We start from the raw sequence: 17,099 nt of genomic DNA on the forward strand, positions 1-17,099 counted from the left end.
AAGTATTATTTAAAGCTTCTATGTCTTGACAGATGAGTGAACAGACAGCAAAACTCAAGATTTCCTTGGGTGGTGAGAATCAAATTCAGATCACCAAAGCAAGGTGATTTGACAGCTTCAAAGCAAATGGGATTTCATACCTAAGTGTGAGTTAATGCTGGGAATGATTGAAGCATGCACTGATATCACATTCTTGATGAAGTGTTACCAGTTCAGAAAAACACCTAAGCAACATCATCGACAACTTAATGATGACAGTCCAGTAAAAGCAGCTGGTCAATTTACAGCACTCATCACAAAAGCAAATCAAATGCCAATTTATGTGAACCATACAGAACAGTGTTGATTGTACTGTAATCACAGAATTGGGGAGCTATAACACAGTCATTCCAGCACTGCCAACATGGCAAAAGAGAAGGCCGTAAAGAATGATATGCATAGAAAATACAATCATTTTACTTAAAGAACTAAGAAGAAATCATACTGCGGTAATAAATTTCTACTCATGTTTAAATTAAGGAATATCCGTTGAGCAGAACAAGTAGCACCCCAAATTGCTGGAACCTGTTTTCCCAACAATAAGGACCCTTCTGTGATTCTAGGATTCTAAGATTAGGTCAGTCTTTGTAGGAAGGGAGCCTGTCCCTGGTGATGTTAGAGAAAACCTTGAGTTTCATCAGCTGTGCACTAAAAGGTAATTCCTACCTGTACAAAGTAGAGATAGGTGCTACTATGACTGTCCAGCATTGTATACTACCCAGTTTGCATTTACCCTGCTCAGCTATAAAAGATGAGCTATAGGACAGGGAGGAGGAGGGAGGAGAATAATCCAAGTCTGTGTAAGTCCTAAAGGAGGATAATGTTTCCCAGATGAAATTTTATTCTTTATGACTTGAATGACAGCAATGAGCTCCTTTATATCCCTGCAAAACCATTTCGCAACATTTCAGAATAGAAATGGGGAATGGCCAATGACTGTCAGTCCAGTCCCATTGCAGTACAGTGCAGCAGGTGATGGGAATGCTTCCTCGAGCTCTGCCTTTGGCACACTGGGCAGTGACAGAGCAGTCCCTGGTCCCTGCTGTTTCCTTTCTTGGGAATTAAGCTGCTTTACAACGAACAACTTTCCATCCCAAGTGAGAAAAATCAGAGTATCTTAATATTTTCTAGCTTTCTCCCATGGTGTTTGATGTTTCTATTTATGTAATGGTAATTTCATATCATGCTCAAATGCTGTTAAAAGCAAACAAGTAAATAGCATAGATTTTTTTTTTGCCTTTTACATGGAGAAGCTGGGCTCTATCTGGAAGATCACAATAATTGTTGCTCTAAGTGGTGGGGACTATTTCATTTTCACAGTGGCATTCTTTCATAGAGTCTATGATTACACAGCAGCACATCACTGCTGTCTTAAATTCTGCTGCCCACATGTACGTAGTATAGTCCATATAAAGATATAATACAGCTTTGTTTCTGAGATACTCTATATTGACTGAAATTAAGCTGTTTTGTGAACCCGCTCAATTACATGCAGAAAGTAAGAATAGTGTAAGCAAAATAAACATGAAGAAGATAAAAATCGGGTGTCAAAAATCAGTTTTACACTTCCAGTTCGCAGCTATTGAAGTTTTTCCTACCCAGTTATATGAAGCCATTGCTGAGCCAATATCAGGCATCCTTTGATAACTTTCTTCCCTCCTGCTGTTTTGAGCAGTGTCAAGGGCAGTACTATGGGCCTGTTCGTGTTTCAAGCAAAGAAAGGAAAGCCCTCAGTAACTCACGGCAAACTGCTCTCAGCTCGGCTCTAAAATCTGAAACTGCAGTTGTTACTGCTGATTTGTTAATCTAACACAGACATCGACATTTCCTGGTTACTGTAAACAATGAAATGCTTTTGGAGTTAATGGAATACAGGTGCTGCCTGACATTACCAAAATGTTCTCACAGAAACAGAGACATTTTTGGATAGAAAGAGCTGTAGAACCACCTAGGCCAGCCCCTTCTTCACAGTGTGAACATCCTGCTTCTCAGTGGGAATGCCCACATTTGTTAAATGTCATGAAACAAGCATTCTTCCTGAGCTTAAGTTCCTTAACACCAGCAGGAATCAGGGTACCACTGTGCTGCTGGAAGTCAGACCAGCATAAGGCCAGAGCTGGGTGATGGAGAGGGCTTAGGTGGGCTCTGGTCTGCCAGGTAAACATTCCCCATGGGGCTTTGGGAAAGGATGCTCAACCAGACTTTGCTTCATGTAAGACCCAGACAATGCTGTGACCAGCTGGCCAGTTTATTGGGCTAGCAAAAAGAGATTTAAAATCAGCCTTACTGTAATGACTAAAGACCTCATATAACTATTTAGGTTAATAGGGGTGAACTTGGGCCTCAACCAGATCATGACTTTTGTCATTAGAATTTGCCTACCTGAAATCCTATCCTCTATTGCAACTGGACACGACATTCTTTATTTTGTGTAAAAAACTGTTAGTGGCACTGCTTTGCTGTTACACAGCTGCTATGCACAATTCTTTAAATGTCTGCATTTCAAGTCCATTCCATATTCTCAAAAATCTGCTAAATAAGTTAAATAGTAGATGTGCAACAAGTAGCGTAGGAAGCTCTGTAAAAATGCACAGCTTACAACATATTGTTACTGGCAATATCCTCCCATCAAGGAGTAGCTTGAAGTCTGGGAAAGTGTGCGCGCACATGAGCTGTTGCGTAGCTGAAGTTCTTATAAGCAAGTTGGTCTTGGCAACAACTCCACTGCTTTGTTGTTAGAACCTGTTGTCAAAACTGATCAAGTTTGACCACGTAATCCCGGAGAGTTATACAAAAACAAAAAGAACAAGCTCTCGGGTCTCTGAACCAATCTCCAGATACGCTATGCGCTGAATTGCTACTACTGCAAGGCTTTCTTACACAAATGCTCCAATTACTTCAATTGTGATGATAACAACAGCTGGAAACTTGAAATAATTTTTTTAAAAAGTCCTGGTTTATACAAGGTCCCAATACAATATTAAGGAAATGAGCGCTTTGAGAGCAAAGAAAAATGTAATTTAGAGTAGTATATTTTTGTCAAGCAACTAAGAAGTGGGGAAAAAGAAAACAGATCCCAGAAGCTAGAATGAGAAGAATGGGGGCAATATTCTGTGCTGAGACATTTCTTGTTTCAACATATCTGTGCATGTTTTCAGGGACATTAATCATCTCAAAATGTCAAGCTCTTAAAAAATACTGAATTTAGACACATAAAACGTATTCCACATTCCCAGTTGCTTAATCTTTGAAGAACTGTCTGTTTCTACAGTGACCAGCTTTGCCCAGCCTAGGCTCTTGAATCTGCAATATGCTGTATTTTAAAGGTGTCCACAGGGCATCTTATGAAAGGAAGCAAAAGTTTATTGACATTTGGTTCATTTCGGCCATTCTTCTCCACCAAGAGATAGGCAAGAACTTCTGTGGCTGCAGGACACTGAGAATTTCAGTTTAAGTTTTTTCTTCTGCTAGAGGTGGGCGCGAGAGGTGCTCCTTTTAATTAGGCAGCTGCCACCTATGCCACAGTTACCTTCCTGTTCCTTTTTTCACCACTCACAGAACTCCTACCTCTCACACACGGCCATCCCCTGGAGTTCAGCATTCAAATCATAGAATCACAGAATATCCTGAGTTGGAATGGACTCATAGGGATCATGTAGTTCAGCTCCATTCTCCTGTGACATCGTAGGCTGAGTTAAGGAAGCAAAGAGAGGAAGATAGAGGGATTATTTGGAAAGAATGTGCAGGAGCTAACCACTGCTGAGATGTGAGAGGTGGAGAGAAGGTTGGCTCACATGTGAAAATCCCATTCCACTGTAAAATTGGGAAAATGGCAGTTATTTTCTATAGGAAGGAAGGAAGGAAGGAAGGAAGGAAGGAAGGAAGGAAGGAAGGAAGGAAGGAAGGAAGGAAGGAAGGAAGGAAGGAAGGAAGGAAGGAAGGAAGGAAGGAAGGAAGGAAGGAAGGAAGGAAGGAAGGAAGGAAGGAAGGAAGGAAGGAAGGAAGGAAGGAAGGAAGGAAGGAAGGAAGGAAGGAAGGAAGGAAGGAAGGAAGGAAGGAAGGAAGGAAGGAAGGAAGGAAGGAAGGAAGGAAGGAAGGAAGGAAGGAAGGAAGGAAGGAGGGAAGGAGGGAGGGAGGGAGGGAGGGAGGGAGGGAGGGAGGGAGGAAGGGAGGAAGGGAGGAAGGGAGGAAGGGAGGAAGGGAGGAAGGGAGGGAGGGAGGAAATAAGGAAGGAAGAAAGGAAGGAAGGGAGGGAGGGAGGGAGGGAGGAAGGAAGGAAGGGAGGAAGGGAGGGAGGGAGGAAATAAGGAAGGAAGAAAGGAAGGAAGGGAGGGAGGGAGGGAGGGAGGAAGGAAGGAAGGGAGGAAGGAAGGGAGGGAGGGAGGGAGGAAAAGAAAATGTTCGCTAACTTCTGTGAAAAATTAATCAAATTAATCAATGTCAGAAGGAGCTTGCTGGGTGAAAATCATGGTTGCTCTAGAAAATCTTCTATCCCTTGTATGCCATCTCATCTCTTTCTCATTTACTCTGCCTTGATAGACACGGCCTGGTCTACTGCAGTGCATCCCAAAGGCAAATACAGTCGCTGTTCACTGCAGCTCACCTGCCTTTATGTTACATCCAGTGGAGGTCACTTGGCTGAAGGCTGTAGGCCTTCCCCCATCTATCATTTGCTCGATATTAAAAGCTTGATTCCCACAGTCTGTCTGCACAGGATGCCAGCTTTCATTGTCTACTCATTACATTTTCATTATACTGGCATGCTTTCTCCAAAACTGCCCCTCATGTTTGGCAGTTGGTCCTCTGAATATATTAAGATATCACATTAACCTCCCTTGAGACCGTCTTGTAAATTGCTTTGTGTCAGTGCCTCCAAACTTAACTCTAGTGTGAGAACACCAGTAGTTATTAAACTGGCCAGCATTGTTTTATTGTCCTCTTGCACGCTACCCGTCCTACACCAATTAACTCCTCTCTCCACTGGATTCTTGATTTATATTTAGTTCTCAGTCTCCTGAGGGCAAAGATTGTATTTTTGCTCCATCCAGATTCTGCTTCTAGGTGCTTTGATAGTACAGTTTATTATTAATAATAAATTACCATCTGTCATACGAGCAGAAGAAAAGCTTGATTTCCCCCCACACCCACCCCCTCCATGCCAGTTTGAGCAAGGGAGGTGGAGCACAGTGGAACAGCAGATACTTTGTTACTAGGGTCTATATCTGAGCCTGGAGCCTCTGCACATTGAATTCTGCAAGAAGTCTGTATTCTTTGAGCATTAATCACTGCGAACAAAAGTGAAAGAATCTGGCCCTGACTAATGAAAGCCAGCAGTGCTCTGCTGCTGGCAAAATGCAGGGTGATCCTTTCCCAGGGCCTCGGAAAGCTGAAGTGGGGAGGGATGAACAGACAGGTGCCAATCTCCCCATAAGGAGAGAAGCTGCTTTACAACTGATCCCCATTAAAGCTACCTTGAAATGATGATCATTTGCATACAGAAATAACAAGCAAGGAGGGCGTGCCAGGGAACCAGCTGGAACATTCTGTCCTCATTCACACTGATTTTTATTTTTCTCTCTCCAAAATGTTTGTTTGTTGACTTAAATGTAAAAGAGGACACCTACTCCTCTGCCCTTGGTACTGTTCACATAACTTCGACCACAGCACTGGCATGTAATTCACTGCAGTCTGCTACTGACACAACAAGTACTGGGAAACCTCAAATCTTTTCTGCCCCTCCAGTGGTTACCCAGACTTGCAACATCGGTCTCAGGACATTTTGGCCTGTGACAGAAAACAAATTCCAGAGCTGTAGGACCCCCAAAGAGATAAAGATCATTGCCAAAGTTATAAATATCACTCGCTGTGTTTATATCAAGACTGAGCAAGTATTTGAAGCTGTAAAAGCACAGCAACACCACTTGGTTGTAGGATAGATTTCAAGAAGCTGCATTAACTTACAGTCAGTTCCTGAGGTGTATTATAAAGCTTGGTATTACAGTGATGAACATGAGCGATCCCATAATACTAATTGATTTCTTCTTCTGTTTTGCTGTTTCTTTTTAAGAGATACAAGTTGAGGGGCTTGTGTCCACTAAACAAATTCTGATTGCCCATAGCTGAGCTCTAGAGGACAAGAAGAAAAGAAGTTGCACTCGTACTGTAGTCTTTCAGTGGTCAACACATGACAAACCAATGTGCTGTCATCCTTTGGCCCAATTCTGTGCTTACCAAATATATGGGAGTTTTTATAGTGACTTTATTAAGACTGAATCGGGCTGCATAACAGAACCTGCAACAAATTAAAAATGCATTGCCAATGAGAGGGCAGATAATATGCAGTATCAATTAACTTGACATTTAATTACCACAGTGATTGGGAGGAAACATAGGTTGCTAAATACGAAATTAGAACTGACTGAATGAAGCAGGAAATCTGCTCTTTCTGTGGAAAATCCATCCTGTTCAGGATATCAGAGTCCTACAGACAGGAGCACTGGTTATAGTATCATAGAATGATAGAATGACCTGGGTTGGAAGGGACCTCAAGGATCATGTAGTTCCAACCCCCCTGCCTGGCAGGGCCACCAAACTTCCACAATTACTAGATCAGGTTGCCCAGGGGCCCATCCAACCTGGCACTGAACACCTCCAAGGACGGGGCATCCACAACCTCCCTGGCAGCCTGTTCCAGGACCTCACAACTCCAGTTGGTTGGTCCAGTCAGTTGGTTACTTATGCCCTTTCCCAAAAGATGCGTGTGAAGGAAGTCCAGAAGGCCACCTCTCAGTCACGCTGTAACATCCTTAAGAAGGAGTGGAACATCTTTGACCTGAGAATGATCCCCAGCGCGTACCTTCCTTGCAGCAGGTTGTGTAGCACTGCTCATACTGCAACTGCTGCTTTCAGGTACAATGCATCAGAAGTACCCAGGCTGGTAATTTGATTTCTGAACAACTGATTATGATTAAAGACATAGAGTGGGAACGAGCCAGTTGCTGCATGAGGTATTTTCTCATTACTCAGTAGCAATGTTTTCTTTGGGGAGAAAAGTACAGTATCTGATTGTGCTGCCGGATTTAATTTTCCACAATAATGGCAGGTACCTGAAATTAGAAAGATTTTTGTCAGTGCCAGCCACAGAATCAGTCGAGGCTTGTTAGTTCTGTTCTGCTGCTGATTATGAAATACAGCCATATCGCTGGGGTTTATCTCAGTAACCTGCAATGAGATAACACAGCATTAGCACTTTTTAGTAACTCAGTGCTAATTGGCCTTTCTCAGTAAACTGAGACGTCTAAGAACATTTCTGATAAAGCAGCATCTTCCAAGTGGTACAAAAAGGAAGAGAATATTTATTTAAGTGTTCTGGCCATCACAGACAGCAGCGGGAGAAATGAAGACCATCTTCCAGACAGGCTGGATGTGGCAAGAGGGCACCAGCAAGCATGGCCACCAGGGCACTGCTGAGGTCACACTGATGAGTGACACAGACCAGAACCTGTGGGCAGTGACACGATGATATGGTACAAAACCTTTAAAACTGAAGTTACAGCTTCATATATAGGCTGTGTCAGAGCTGATCTTTATATGGTTGCTGAGCAAGGTGTCAGAAATGAACTACTAGGGTGAGAGTTTGTGGCCTTAAGTTGCGCCAGAGGAGGTTCAGGTTGGATATTAGGTAACATTTCTTGTCTGAAAGAGTGCGCTGTGCACTGGCACAGGATGCTTAGGGAAGTGGTGGCGGTGTTCATGAAAGGTGGAGATGTGACACAGAGCGACCTGGTTAGTGGGCATGGTGGGGATGGGTTGGCGATTGGACTAGGTGATCTTAGGGGTCTTTTCCAACCTGAATGATTCTATGATTCTATTATGCAGTGCTTATCTCTGCCTGGTTCCCAGCTGATGGGATCCCAGGGCAGAGAATGAGCACTGAGAGAGTTACTGGCATTGTCTGTGTTTGAGAGTAATTAAATCAAGTGAGGCAGAGGTCAGAAGCCGATTTACAAAGCCGAGGAGCTGATTGTAGGAGTTGTAATCCTCCCTCCTCCCATTAACATCAGCAGGTGTGGGGGTATTTATGTGGCTTTGCTGTCCCCCATCCAGATGTTGGGTGCACATGGCTCTGTAGGACTTTGTCCAGTCAGATGGAGGGAGGATGCTGTAGCTGGAACTGCAGGATGAGCAATATACATCTTCACAAGTTCTGTAAATTACATCATGTCCGCCATATCAAATAAAATAGAGCAGCTTAAGAGCTGTAAGCATTTTAAGAATGACAACATCAGCAGGTAGGCAAAGGACAGTAGTGTAATTGAGTGTTAATGTGGAATACAGTTGTGTGTTTGCCTTTAGTTTGCGTGGGTACTGCTGACATGGCAGTGACAATTTTAATTTAAACAAGATGAGGGTATCTGTTATGTTTGACATGATGGCTCCACCAGGGTATATTCTGCTGCTTCAGTGCACAACACTCATATCAGCCTCTTCATTGCACATCATGGACACTCCACAAAAATAGAAAGCAGTAAAGAATGGTTTGTAACCCTATGAAATTAAGCCCCTATTGTCCTTCCTTGCTATCTCTCTTCTGCCAGTAATGCTGGGAACCATCCGCTCTGTGGGCAGCCAGGATAGGGAAAGGGCAGTTATTACTACAATATTTCCCAGATCCCAAAGGAAGGAGAGGCCCCAGCTGGGCTTCCCAAGTGGGGTAAGGGCGTGATGTTGCTCTCTGGCTTGTCTAGGGATGGAGGAATCGGGATTCCTTTCTGTCTGCCAGTGTGTGCAAGAGGTGACTGCCAGAGTTCAGTTGTGAACATTTTCAGGAGCTTGTTAAAGAGATAATATAAAGGGGGAATGGGAGGAATGAAGCAGGGGGAGGGAGGCGGAAGATCAGTGGGTGGCACACAGAGAAAGTGGTAAAGAAATAGGAGCTACGTGGTCTAGAGGAGAGTGAGCTGAACTCTGGCGGACAGTTGATAAGCAGAGACCTCAGAAAGACAGTCTTCTTCTGGCAAATGTGGTGTTGGGGTGAAGTGGCCATTAGTACTTCCTGAGGGAAAGATAACCCCCTGCAGCCAGCTGCGCTGTCACCTCGCAGCCTCCTCAGCCATCACAGTGGAATGGGGCAGTGGGTGCTGTGGGCCCGAGCGGGTCAGGCTGCCCCGAGTTGGGTACCGGGGGGTTCTGTGTGCCAGCCTGGGCCTTGGCACCGGGAGACGGGACAGAGCTCAGATGAAGGCTCCTAAAACACGAGCGGGATCATGAGATTTAGGAGCTGGCTCACAGGTGCACAGAGCACCAAGGCGCTGAGCTGCCTGAGCCCGAGGGGAGCGGGATCAGCGGGCAGCCGGCCCCTCACAGAGGGGGCGACCCCCGGGCCCTCCGACGGGGCCGCCTCCCGCCCCCAGCACGCCGCCCCGCAGCGGGGCCGGACCCCGGGGATCCTTCCCCGTCCCACCGAGAAGGAGGGAGGGCGACGAGCCGCCGGGCGCCGGGGTCGGGGCGCCTGGGGAGGCCGGCGGACGAGCGGCGGCCCCGGGGCGGGGGCGGGCGGCGCTCAGGTGCAGGGGCCGCCCGCCCGGAGCGGCTGTGACGCGGCTGCGGCGGGGCTGCCCCGCGGCCCCATGAGGCCGGCGGCGCGGAGCGGAGCGGGGCTGCCCGGGGCGGCATGCGGAGCCTCCGAGCATGAGCGGCCAGCGCCTCCCGGCCAAGGCGCAGCTTCGGCGGTCGCTGAGCGAGCAGCTGCGGGACTCCACCGCCAAAGCCTGGGACTTGCTGTGGAAGAATGTCAGAGAGCGGCGGCTCGCAGGTCAGTCCCGCAGGGGCGCTGGGAAGCACCTGCATCGGGGACTCGAGCGGCACGGGCGGCGGGGCAGGGCGGTACCGGCAGCACCTGCCCGGGTCCCGGCGGTCGCGGTCCTGCCCCGGGCTCTGATCACGGAGCACCGAGGGCTGGTTGCGCCTCCGGGGATCGGGATCACCTGCTGCCACATCGCGTTCCCCGGGGGGGGGTTGCGTGTAGAGAGGACCGTGAGTCCCAGAGGAAAATGGACAGCTTCGTTTCAGGCGCTGTGGTTGCTTTTGGAGCTCCTCGCTGCTCCTGGAGCATCCCCGGGTGAGAGCAACGGGACAGCGCCGGGCAGGGGATGCGGGACGACGGGTCACCGCTCCGTAACGGCACATGCACTCGGACAGTGCAAACATAGGGCTGGTCTGAGTGTGTGAAATGCTTCGTGAAGTCAAAGATTGAGTGACCATGGAGTTCGAGGCAGAGTTATTGCACTGCAAAGCTGTACATCAAGATTTATGAGCAGCACTGTGTGTAATGAAGGCTAATTGGTAAAGATGGATTTCTCTGCCACATCCCACACAGCATTAGGAGCTTGGTGACCTTGTCCAGGGCACCCCGACGTACTGGTGGTGTATAAATGGGGGTAAAGCGTGTGATATAGGCATCAACGTTGTCTCTATGGCATGTTGGTTCATATGTACAAACAAATTAACAGACATAAGTGGCAGGGTAAGTTTTGCAGAGCAAATCTGAAGCAGATAGTTTCAATAGTGAATTAGCAAACCATCCAGTTCTATAGCATTACGGTTACCCAAAATATGAATGTCTTTGGGTGCAATCTGCTTGTTCCTCTGCTGGAAGGCAATGCCAACAGACGCTCAGCCATGACACTGCCTGCTATTTTTTTTTCTTTTTTGGTCAAAGACAAATATTGCTTGATTGAGCAAAGGACCTGGGCAGGCTGCCACGAAGCTGTAGCCAACTTCTTAAATCCACTGTGTATTAAAATTGATGGAGTCAGTCTTCATGGTAAGGGTGGATAAAACTCTAATGTCCTGGGTTTATGCATCGCCGTAATTTAAGTGCTGTTCATAATACACTGGTGAGACGTGAATACACGTGCCCTTTAATCAAATGAATTATCTGACAGCATAACAAAATGTGTACAAATAACATCTGTTGATTCCAAGTATGTTCTGCTGTTGAGATGCTTTTATGTCTGGAGGATTTTTGTCCTTGTTTCTATATTTATTTGTCCCTCAGGCCCCTGTACATACAGCACGTAGCACATATTGCTATGCCTCTTCCAACTTTTGTTAATGGGAAGTTGGGAATTTAGGCTGGTCTGAATGTGTCATTACTTGCTGGTTCTTCTCCACTGCAGTAGACCCGACTCCACTCAGGTGGGCAATGTACAAGTTTCCTCTTTCTCCCCAAATATACAAAAACTCTGTCCTCGTGCAGGTTGGAAGAGGCCCAGGAGGCCTGCAATGCTCCAGATGGGCTCAGCGCTGGGAGCAGGGCGGGCTATTCAGGGCTCTCTCCAGAGCTCTTAGAGAAGATGCTCTGCAGCTGCATTCTGTGCCGAAGCAGAGGGCAGCACACAGCTGGGCAGTGGAGCAAGAAGCACAGCCTTGGCTGGAGCAGGAAGAGAGCTGAGCCTTGGCTCTACTGCTCTCAGATGCACAGCATGGCTGGGCTGCTGTGGGAAGAAAGCTATGTATGAAAAAGCTGTGCAATAAGCTTCCCTCCTCCCCGCATCCCTTTGCCCTGCCGCAGAGGTGAGGAGCAAGTGGTTCCTGGGACTGCCCCATGCTGTCTCCTATTGGGGCTGGAGCTGTGCTGCCCAACAGCTCCCGGCCGCTCTTTCTGATTCACTGACCTGGATTTGGTTTTTGAACAATGAGTGTACTCACCGCAGTGATAGAAATGCCAGCTTTAGGTTTTTTTCTGCTTTTTCTAATTTTTGCAGAGGTAGGTCACACGCTGGTTGTGTCCTGCTATGCTTACACTGTGAGTTAGGATTCACAAGCTCCTTCCTTGTTTTTACATCAGTTCAAGATGGGAAAAATGAATTAAGCTGTTAAAAGGTATCTAGTACACTAATTCTAGTGTTTACTACTTTTCAAAGGGTGTACAGTGAAATGAATTTCTGTGCTTTTTGCCTCTAGCAGAACAGAGTTGCTTAGGCCATCATGAAGCACACCCCCTCTGTCCATTGATAAGGAAATGAGCAAGGGTTTAACTCCCTTTAACTCTACTGTGTCCAGTTCTGGGCTCCCCAGTACAAAAAATACAGGGATCTCTTGGAAAGAGTCCAGCGGAGGGACACAAAGATGGTGAAGGGCCTGGAGCATCTCCCCTATGAGAAGAGACTAAGTGAACTGGGTCTGTTTAGCCTTGAAAAAAGAAGGCTGAGAGGGGACTTGATCCAGGTTTATAAATACCTGAGGTGTGGGGGCCATAGTGGCGAGGCTGGTCTCTTTTCAGTAGTGCATGGGGACAGGACTAGGGGTAATGGGATGAAAGTACAGCATAGGAAGTTCCGCACGAATGTGCGCAAGAACTTCTTTACAGTGAGGGTGACGGAGCACTGGAACAGGCTGCCCAGGGAGGTGGTGGAGTCTCCTTCTCTGGAGATATTCAAGACCTGCCTGGACACCTACCTGTGTGACATGGTGTAGGGAGCCTGCTTTGGCAGGGGGGTTGGACTCGATGATCTCTAGAGGTCCCTTCCAACCCCTACAATTCTGTGATTCTGTGATTTCCTTGTTGCAGTGGATCCTGAAGAGTCATGTTAGATACTGCTGGTTTAATGTTAGGGTAATTCTGGACCACTGTGCCATTATGGAAAGCCATCACTTTAGGAATTTAAGGTAAGTATTAACAGACTATGTGAAAGTGATGAGAACTCTACTCAAATCATGATCACTCATTACAGCAAAACACAACAAGCCATAGCTATTTTGTTGATTGTTTGTGGCTGAAAAGTGCCCCCTTTTATTTGGCAGTCTGTTAACATTCATTAAAAAGTTCAGAACAAATATATTAAGTTTGGAAGTTCAGGACTTCATATTCAGGAAACTTCAGCGGTAAGGCTGCATCGTTGACCGTCTCCTTGGGGGTATCTTTTGATTATCATAGAATGGCCGGGGTTGAAAAGGATCACAATGGTCATCTTATTTCAACCCCCTACTATGTGCAGGGTCGCCAACCACCAGAACAGGCTGCCCAGAGCCGTGATGCTGTGATTGCATCCCTCATTTTTGCACAGAGCTTTTCCACCTCATTCAAGGCACAGGATCCCCACTGCCAAGGGGAATGCACCCTTAGACATAATGCAAAGTACAGATTTCCTCACTGAGTCTTGCGTACTTCGCACCATTCCCATTTTAACTGTGTTCCTAGAAGTTGCCAGGTGATCTTCTCATTTTACAGACAGGAGACAGAGGCACAATGAAATTAAACTCCACAGTGTCAAGATCTCTGAGTGTTAGAACTTTTTTTCCTCATACAATACTTTACTACTCAAATTATGGCCTTCACTGACTCCTACTGTGCAGCACTTGTGCAGCTTCCAGGAACCAATTGTGCTACACCAGGGAATGAGTAAGTTGCAGTTCCTTCCCATCTGGAGGAATGTTTCAAGCAGCTCACTGCCAGTCAGACAGACGCAGACTCTCAGGAGCGCCATTTACTTGGTGTGGCCTTAGAAACTCCATTTTTTCCTTCTTGTTGTCTCACACCCTTTCCTGCATGACTTCCAGCATCAACAAGAAGAGCAGCGGTCCTGCAGCAGTTGGTTTAACTGGTGGCAAGATACCGCTAAATAGCCAGATCATTGTCCATCAGATCATGAGTGTGATGGTGCAGCAGAGATGTTGTCATAGCGAGTCGAGGGTTGAGTTGGGATTAAATGAGTGACTTTTATTCTGAGACTTTCTGGTGTTGGAATGCTTGATTTAGTTACTGCAACATTCTTTTAATAATAGGAAGTTTTTAATAATAGGAAGTCTCTCATTTCCTAGGTCTGGCTTTCTGCCTCCTGTGTGACTGCGGAACATATACACCCTCAGCCTTTTTGCCAGGTCTCTTCTCATTTGGGCTTCTTGTCCCAGCATACTTGCTATATTTTGTCTTCTCAAAGAAATGAATGATGCTCCATTTGATCTCCTCCAGCTCCTCTCCTTCCTAAGAGCTGGCGGTAGCATAGGACCAAATATCCCTTTCAGCTCTTTGATGACATTGCCTGGTGTGATTTTAGGCAAAGATCTCAGCTCGTCCTCCCCGGTTTTGAAGGTGGCCATTCCCTGTGCAAATGAAAGACAGAACAAGTTTTCCGCAAGTCTTGAGCAGTTTGTTCAGACTGATATTTCAAAGTTTATAAAGCGTCCAGGTTTGGACAGAGCTTGCAGAGAGTCATACTAGAATGACTTTTTGAGCCTTCACCGTGATGGATGAAGCACTGGTTTCTTAGTCAAGTAGCCTGAAAATGTACAGAGAGTCAACATAGGATTGTCTTATAATATCTAAAGTGCAGGAGTAAAGTGGATGGGGCTGGGCTCTTTTAAGTGGTGTGCAATGATAGAACAAGGGGCAATGGCCAAATCTGAACCATGGGAAATTCAATACAAACATGAGGAAGAAATTCTTTACTGACAGAGTTGACTGGAGCAGGCTGCCCAGAGAGGTGGTGGAGTCTCCTTCTCTGGAGATTACTAAACACCCATCTGATGCTTTCCTGCTCAACCTACTGTAGGGCACCTGGTTTAGCAGGCGTTTTGACTTGCTCTTCAGAGGTCATTTCCAACCCCTACAATTATGTGATTCTGTGTGATTCTGTGACTTGCACCATCAACAGCTATAACAGGAGCATGAAGTAGGCTTATGACTTAAAACAAGCCAAAAATAAGTTCTTTACATTGAAGGGTTTAGAAACCCTACACCTTGGGTATCCCTAAGTATTCAGGAAGGACTTCCTCACTGATTTGCAGCTACAGGAATCTTTTGAAAGGAGACTGAAATGCATTTATGTCAGAGGTGAAAACAAACATTTGAAATAGGATAGAAAATGGAGAATAGTTTGCCCAGCTGAAAATGCAGGAAGGCATTGTTAAACAGAAGGTAAATTCCACATCCAGAATGTGGCACCAGCATCAATACAGTGCCCCTTCTGCTCTACGAAGTATCTTACAATTGGTTTTTGGGTCATTGGGTTTTTGTTGGGTACAGACGATCAGACCCGAGTTGTGCTTGCACATCTGGCAGCACGGTGCTCCCTGGCACAGCCAACCTGTTGGTCCTGGGATCTGAGGAGGGAAGAGTGGCTCTGGAAATAATGGTGGCCACATCCAGTGCTACATGAATTTTAGCACAGATTTCTATCATGCCACTGTGGAGCCAAGAGCAGCCTAATTAGGGGAGCGTCAAATCTATCCTTGTCTCATAACTTTTAGCTTTAAGTTAACGTGAAATGTTTTGAACAACTCCAGGAGGCAACTTGCCTTTGCAAGTTTGCCCCTGGCAAGCAGATCTAATATAGTAGATCTATTATTATTATTATAGCAGCACTATTTCTGGTGTGGTGCACCCTGAGGTCAGTGCAAGGAAAGCCTGGAGGGAACACATGTCCCAGGCCTCAGAGACCCCTGATCCCTGCAGCGGGGTCAGCTTTAAGTCTATCACATCTTAACAGTGTTGTATTATTGCTGTTTGTTCTTGCTGTAGCCCTTTGGGTACAGTGCAAATGCAGCAAGTTAATCTAATAAAAGCAGTTCAATTAGAATAGTATTATTTTTTTTTATATATATAAAATAATTTTGCCAGGAGAGTTTTCAGTGGGGGGCTGAGGGAGGTTGCAGTCTGTTTCCCTGGCAGCACATTGGGGAGCACCAGATGCCGACTCTTACGGATATTGATAAGACGTAGATATATAACCTCCCCCATAGCCTCCCCCTTCCCCATCAGTGGGAAGAGGCTGTCCTTTGTCAAGGAGAAAAGTTCTGAAAGATGTTCCTTATTGGAGATGCAGTGCTTTGGAGAAGAAAGAAAATGACTTATTAGCAATGCATTTGGCTTGGCATGCCAGGAAGTGTTCTGTGGTTGTATCAGCCCCCCCCCCCAAAAAAAAATAGTCAAAGAAGTAGTTGTTGATCTCATCAATTATATTAATTGATATGTGTGCAGTATTAATGGTAGTAGGGTGCTTTAGGTGAATTTCTGAAAATATATAGATGCTCTTCTGTGCATGTGTGTGTGCTGTGTCACTGCTCTGTAATGCCTCTCTCCTTCCTGGGTGCTCCGTGCAGAGCTGTGGCTTGGATCAGAGAGGGGGCAGTGGTGGCAGAATACAGCCATTGTCACTACGGCCGCCTTCCCATGACCTGCGGGAGCCACAAGTTAGTGCCAGAAATACAATTACAAAAGTACCAGTATGCTTAACAGGCCAAGTATTTCTCTATCAGCAGGAGACTGCGGTGGAGGCTGACTGAGGGCTCCTCACTGTCTCAACATTGAGAGAAAGATGTGGCTTTTGTTGTATCCACTCCTGTAGCTCTGCTGCCACTCGCCACATGAGATCATCACGTGAGATTTGGAGGAACAGCGAGGATCCAGGACTGACAAGAAAATTAATCTCCTGGTTTTACATACAATACATAAATTCTATATTTGAACGAGTCCTGCTTCTGTATCAGAGATTATTTTCCTAAGAGAAATTCAGTTTTGATTACTTAATTTCCGAATGTTATGAAGGACAAGGCTCTGCTGATGAAATGAAGCAGTGCTGCTGATGACAGGGATGGATACCATCTGAGGCAACTGGCCTTGATAAATCGCACTCTGTCTGGAGCTCGGGTGTTCGCTGATTGTAATGGCATCAATCTGTAGAACATATCACTTTTTTCCTAGAGTGGTACAAGGTTCTGTTAGCAGTACAACTTCTTGATGTTTATTTTTGCTGTTGACTTTCACCACCAGGTTCTTCCAGTAAACAAATATTTGTCTGTATTTCTCTGCACATACACAATGTGTGGCTCATTCCAGCTGCAGATGATGGCTCATTCCACCTATGTGAGCAGAATAAAGCTGATAATTGCTCATTGTGGTGTATCATAGTTCTATGACGATTCCTGTTGTCATTGCAAGTGTTGCTGCTGACTGCTGACTGTTACTTGAAACAAATCAGAGAACTGTTTTTCCAGAAGAATGTGTAGCACTTATTAAGTGTCCTATGTATTGAGATAGGAACTTAATATTGGATGTA

At 45.9% G+C, this 17,099-nt stretch overlaps 1 protein-coding gene across 3 annotated transcripts in view; it reads left to right on the forward strand.

The window, feature by feature from the left end:
* The window catches only part of STARD13 (StAR related lipid transfer domain containing 13), a 271,061-nt gene that overhangs the window by 120,844 nt on the left and 133,118 nt on the right, over positions 1 to 17,099 (forward strand). Inside the window, exon 1 of one of the 3 annotated variants that reach the window (XM_015852037.3) lies at positions 9,584 to 9,853. The exons of the other annotated variants lie outside the window; for them this stretch is intronic. Coding sequence (XP_015707523.2) covers positions 9,730 to 9,853 — 124 coding nt within the window. The 5' untranslated portion in view covers positions 9,584 to 9,729. Of the gene's footprint in view, positions 1 to 9,583; positions 9,854 to 17,099 lie in introns of those variants that run through there. 3 annotated transcript variants of the gene reach the window in all.

Source organism: Coturnix japonica, chromosome 1, assembly GCF_054131305.1.
Source record: "Coturnix japonica strain WE chromosome 1, WE-NBRP24, whole genome shotgun sequence".
Lineage (NCBI taxonomy): Eukaryota > Metazoa > Chordata > Aves > Galliformes > Phasianidae > Coturnix > Coturnix japonica.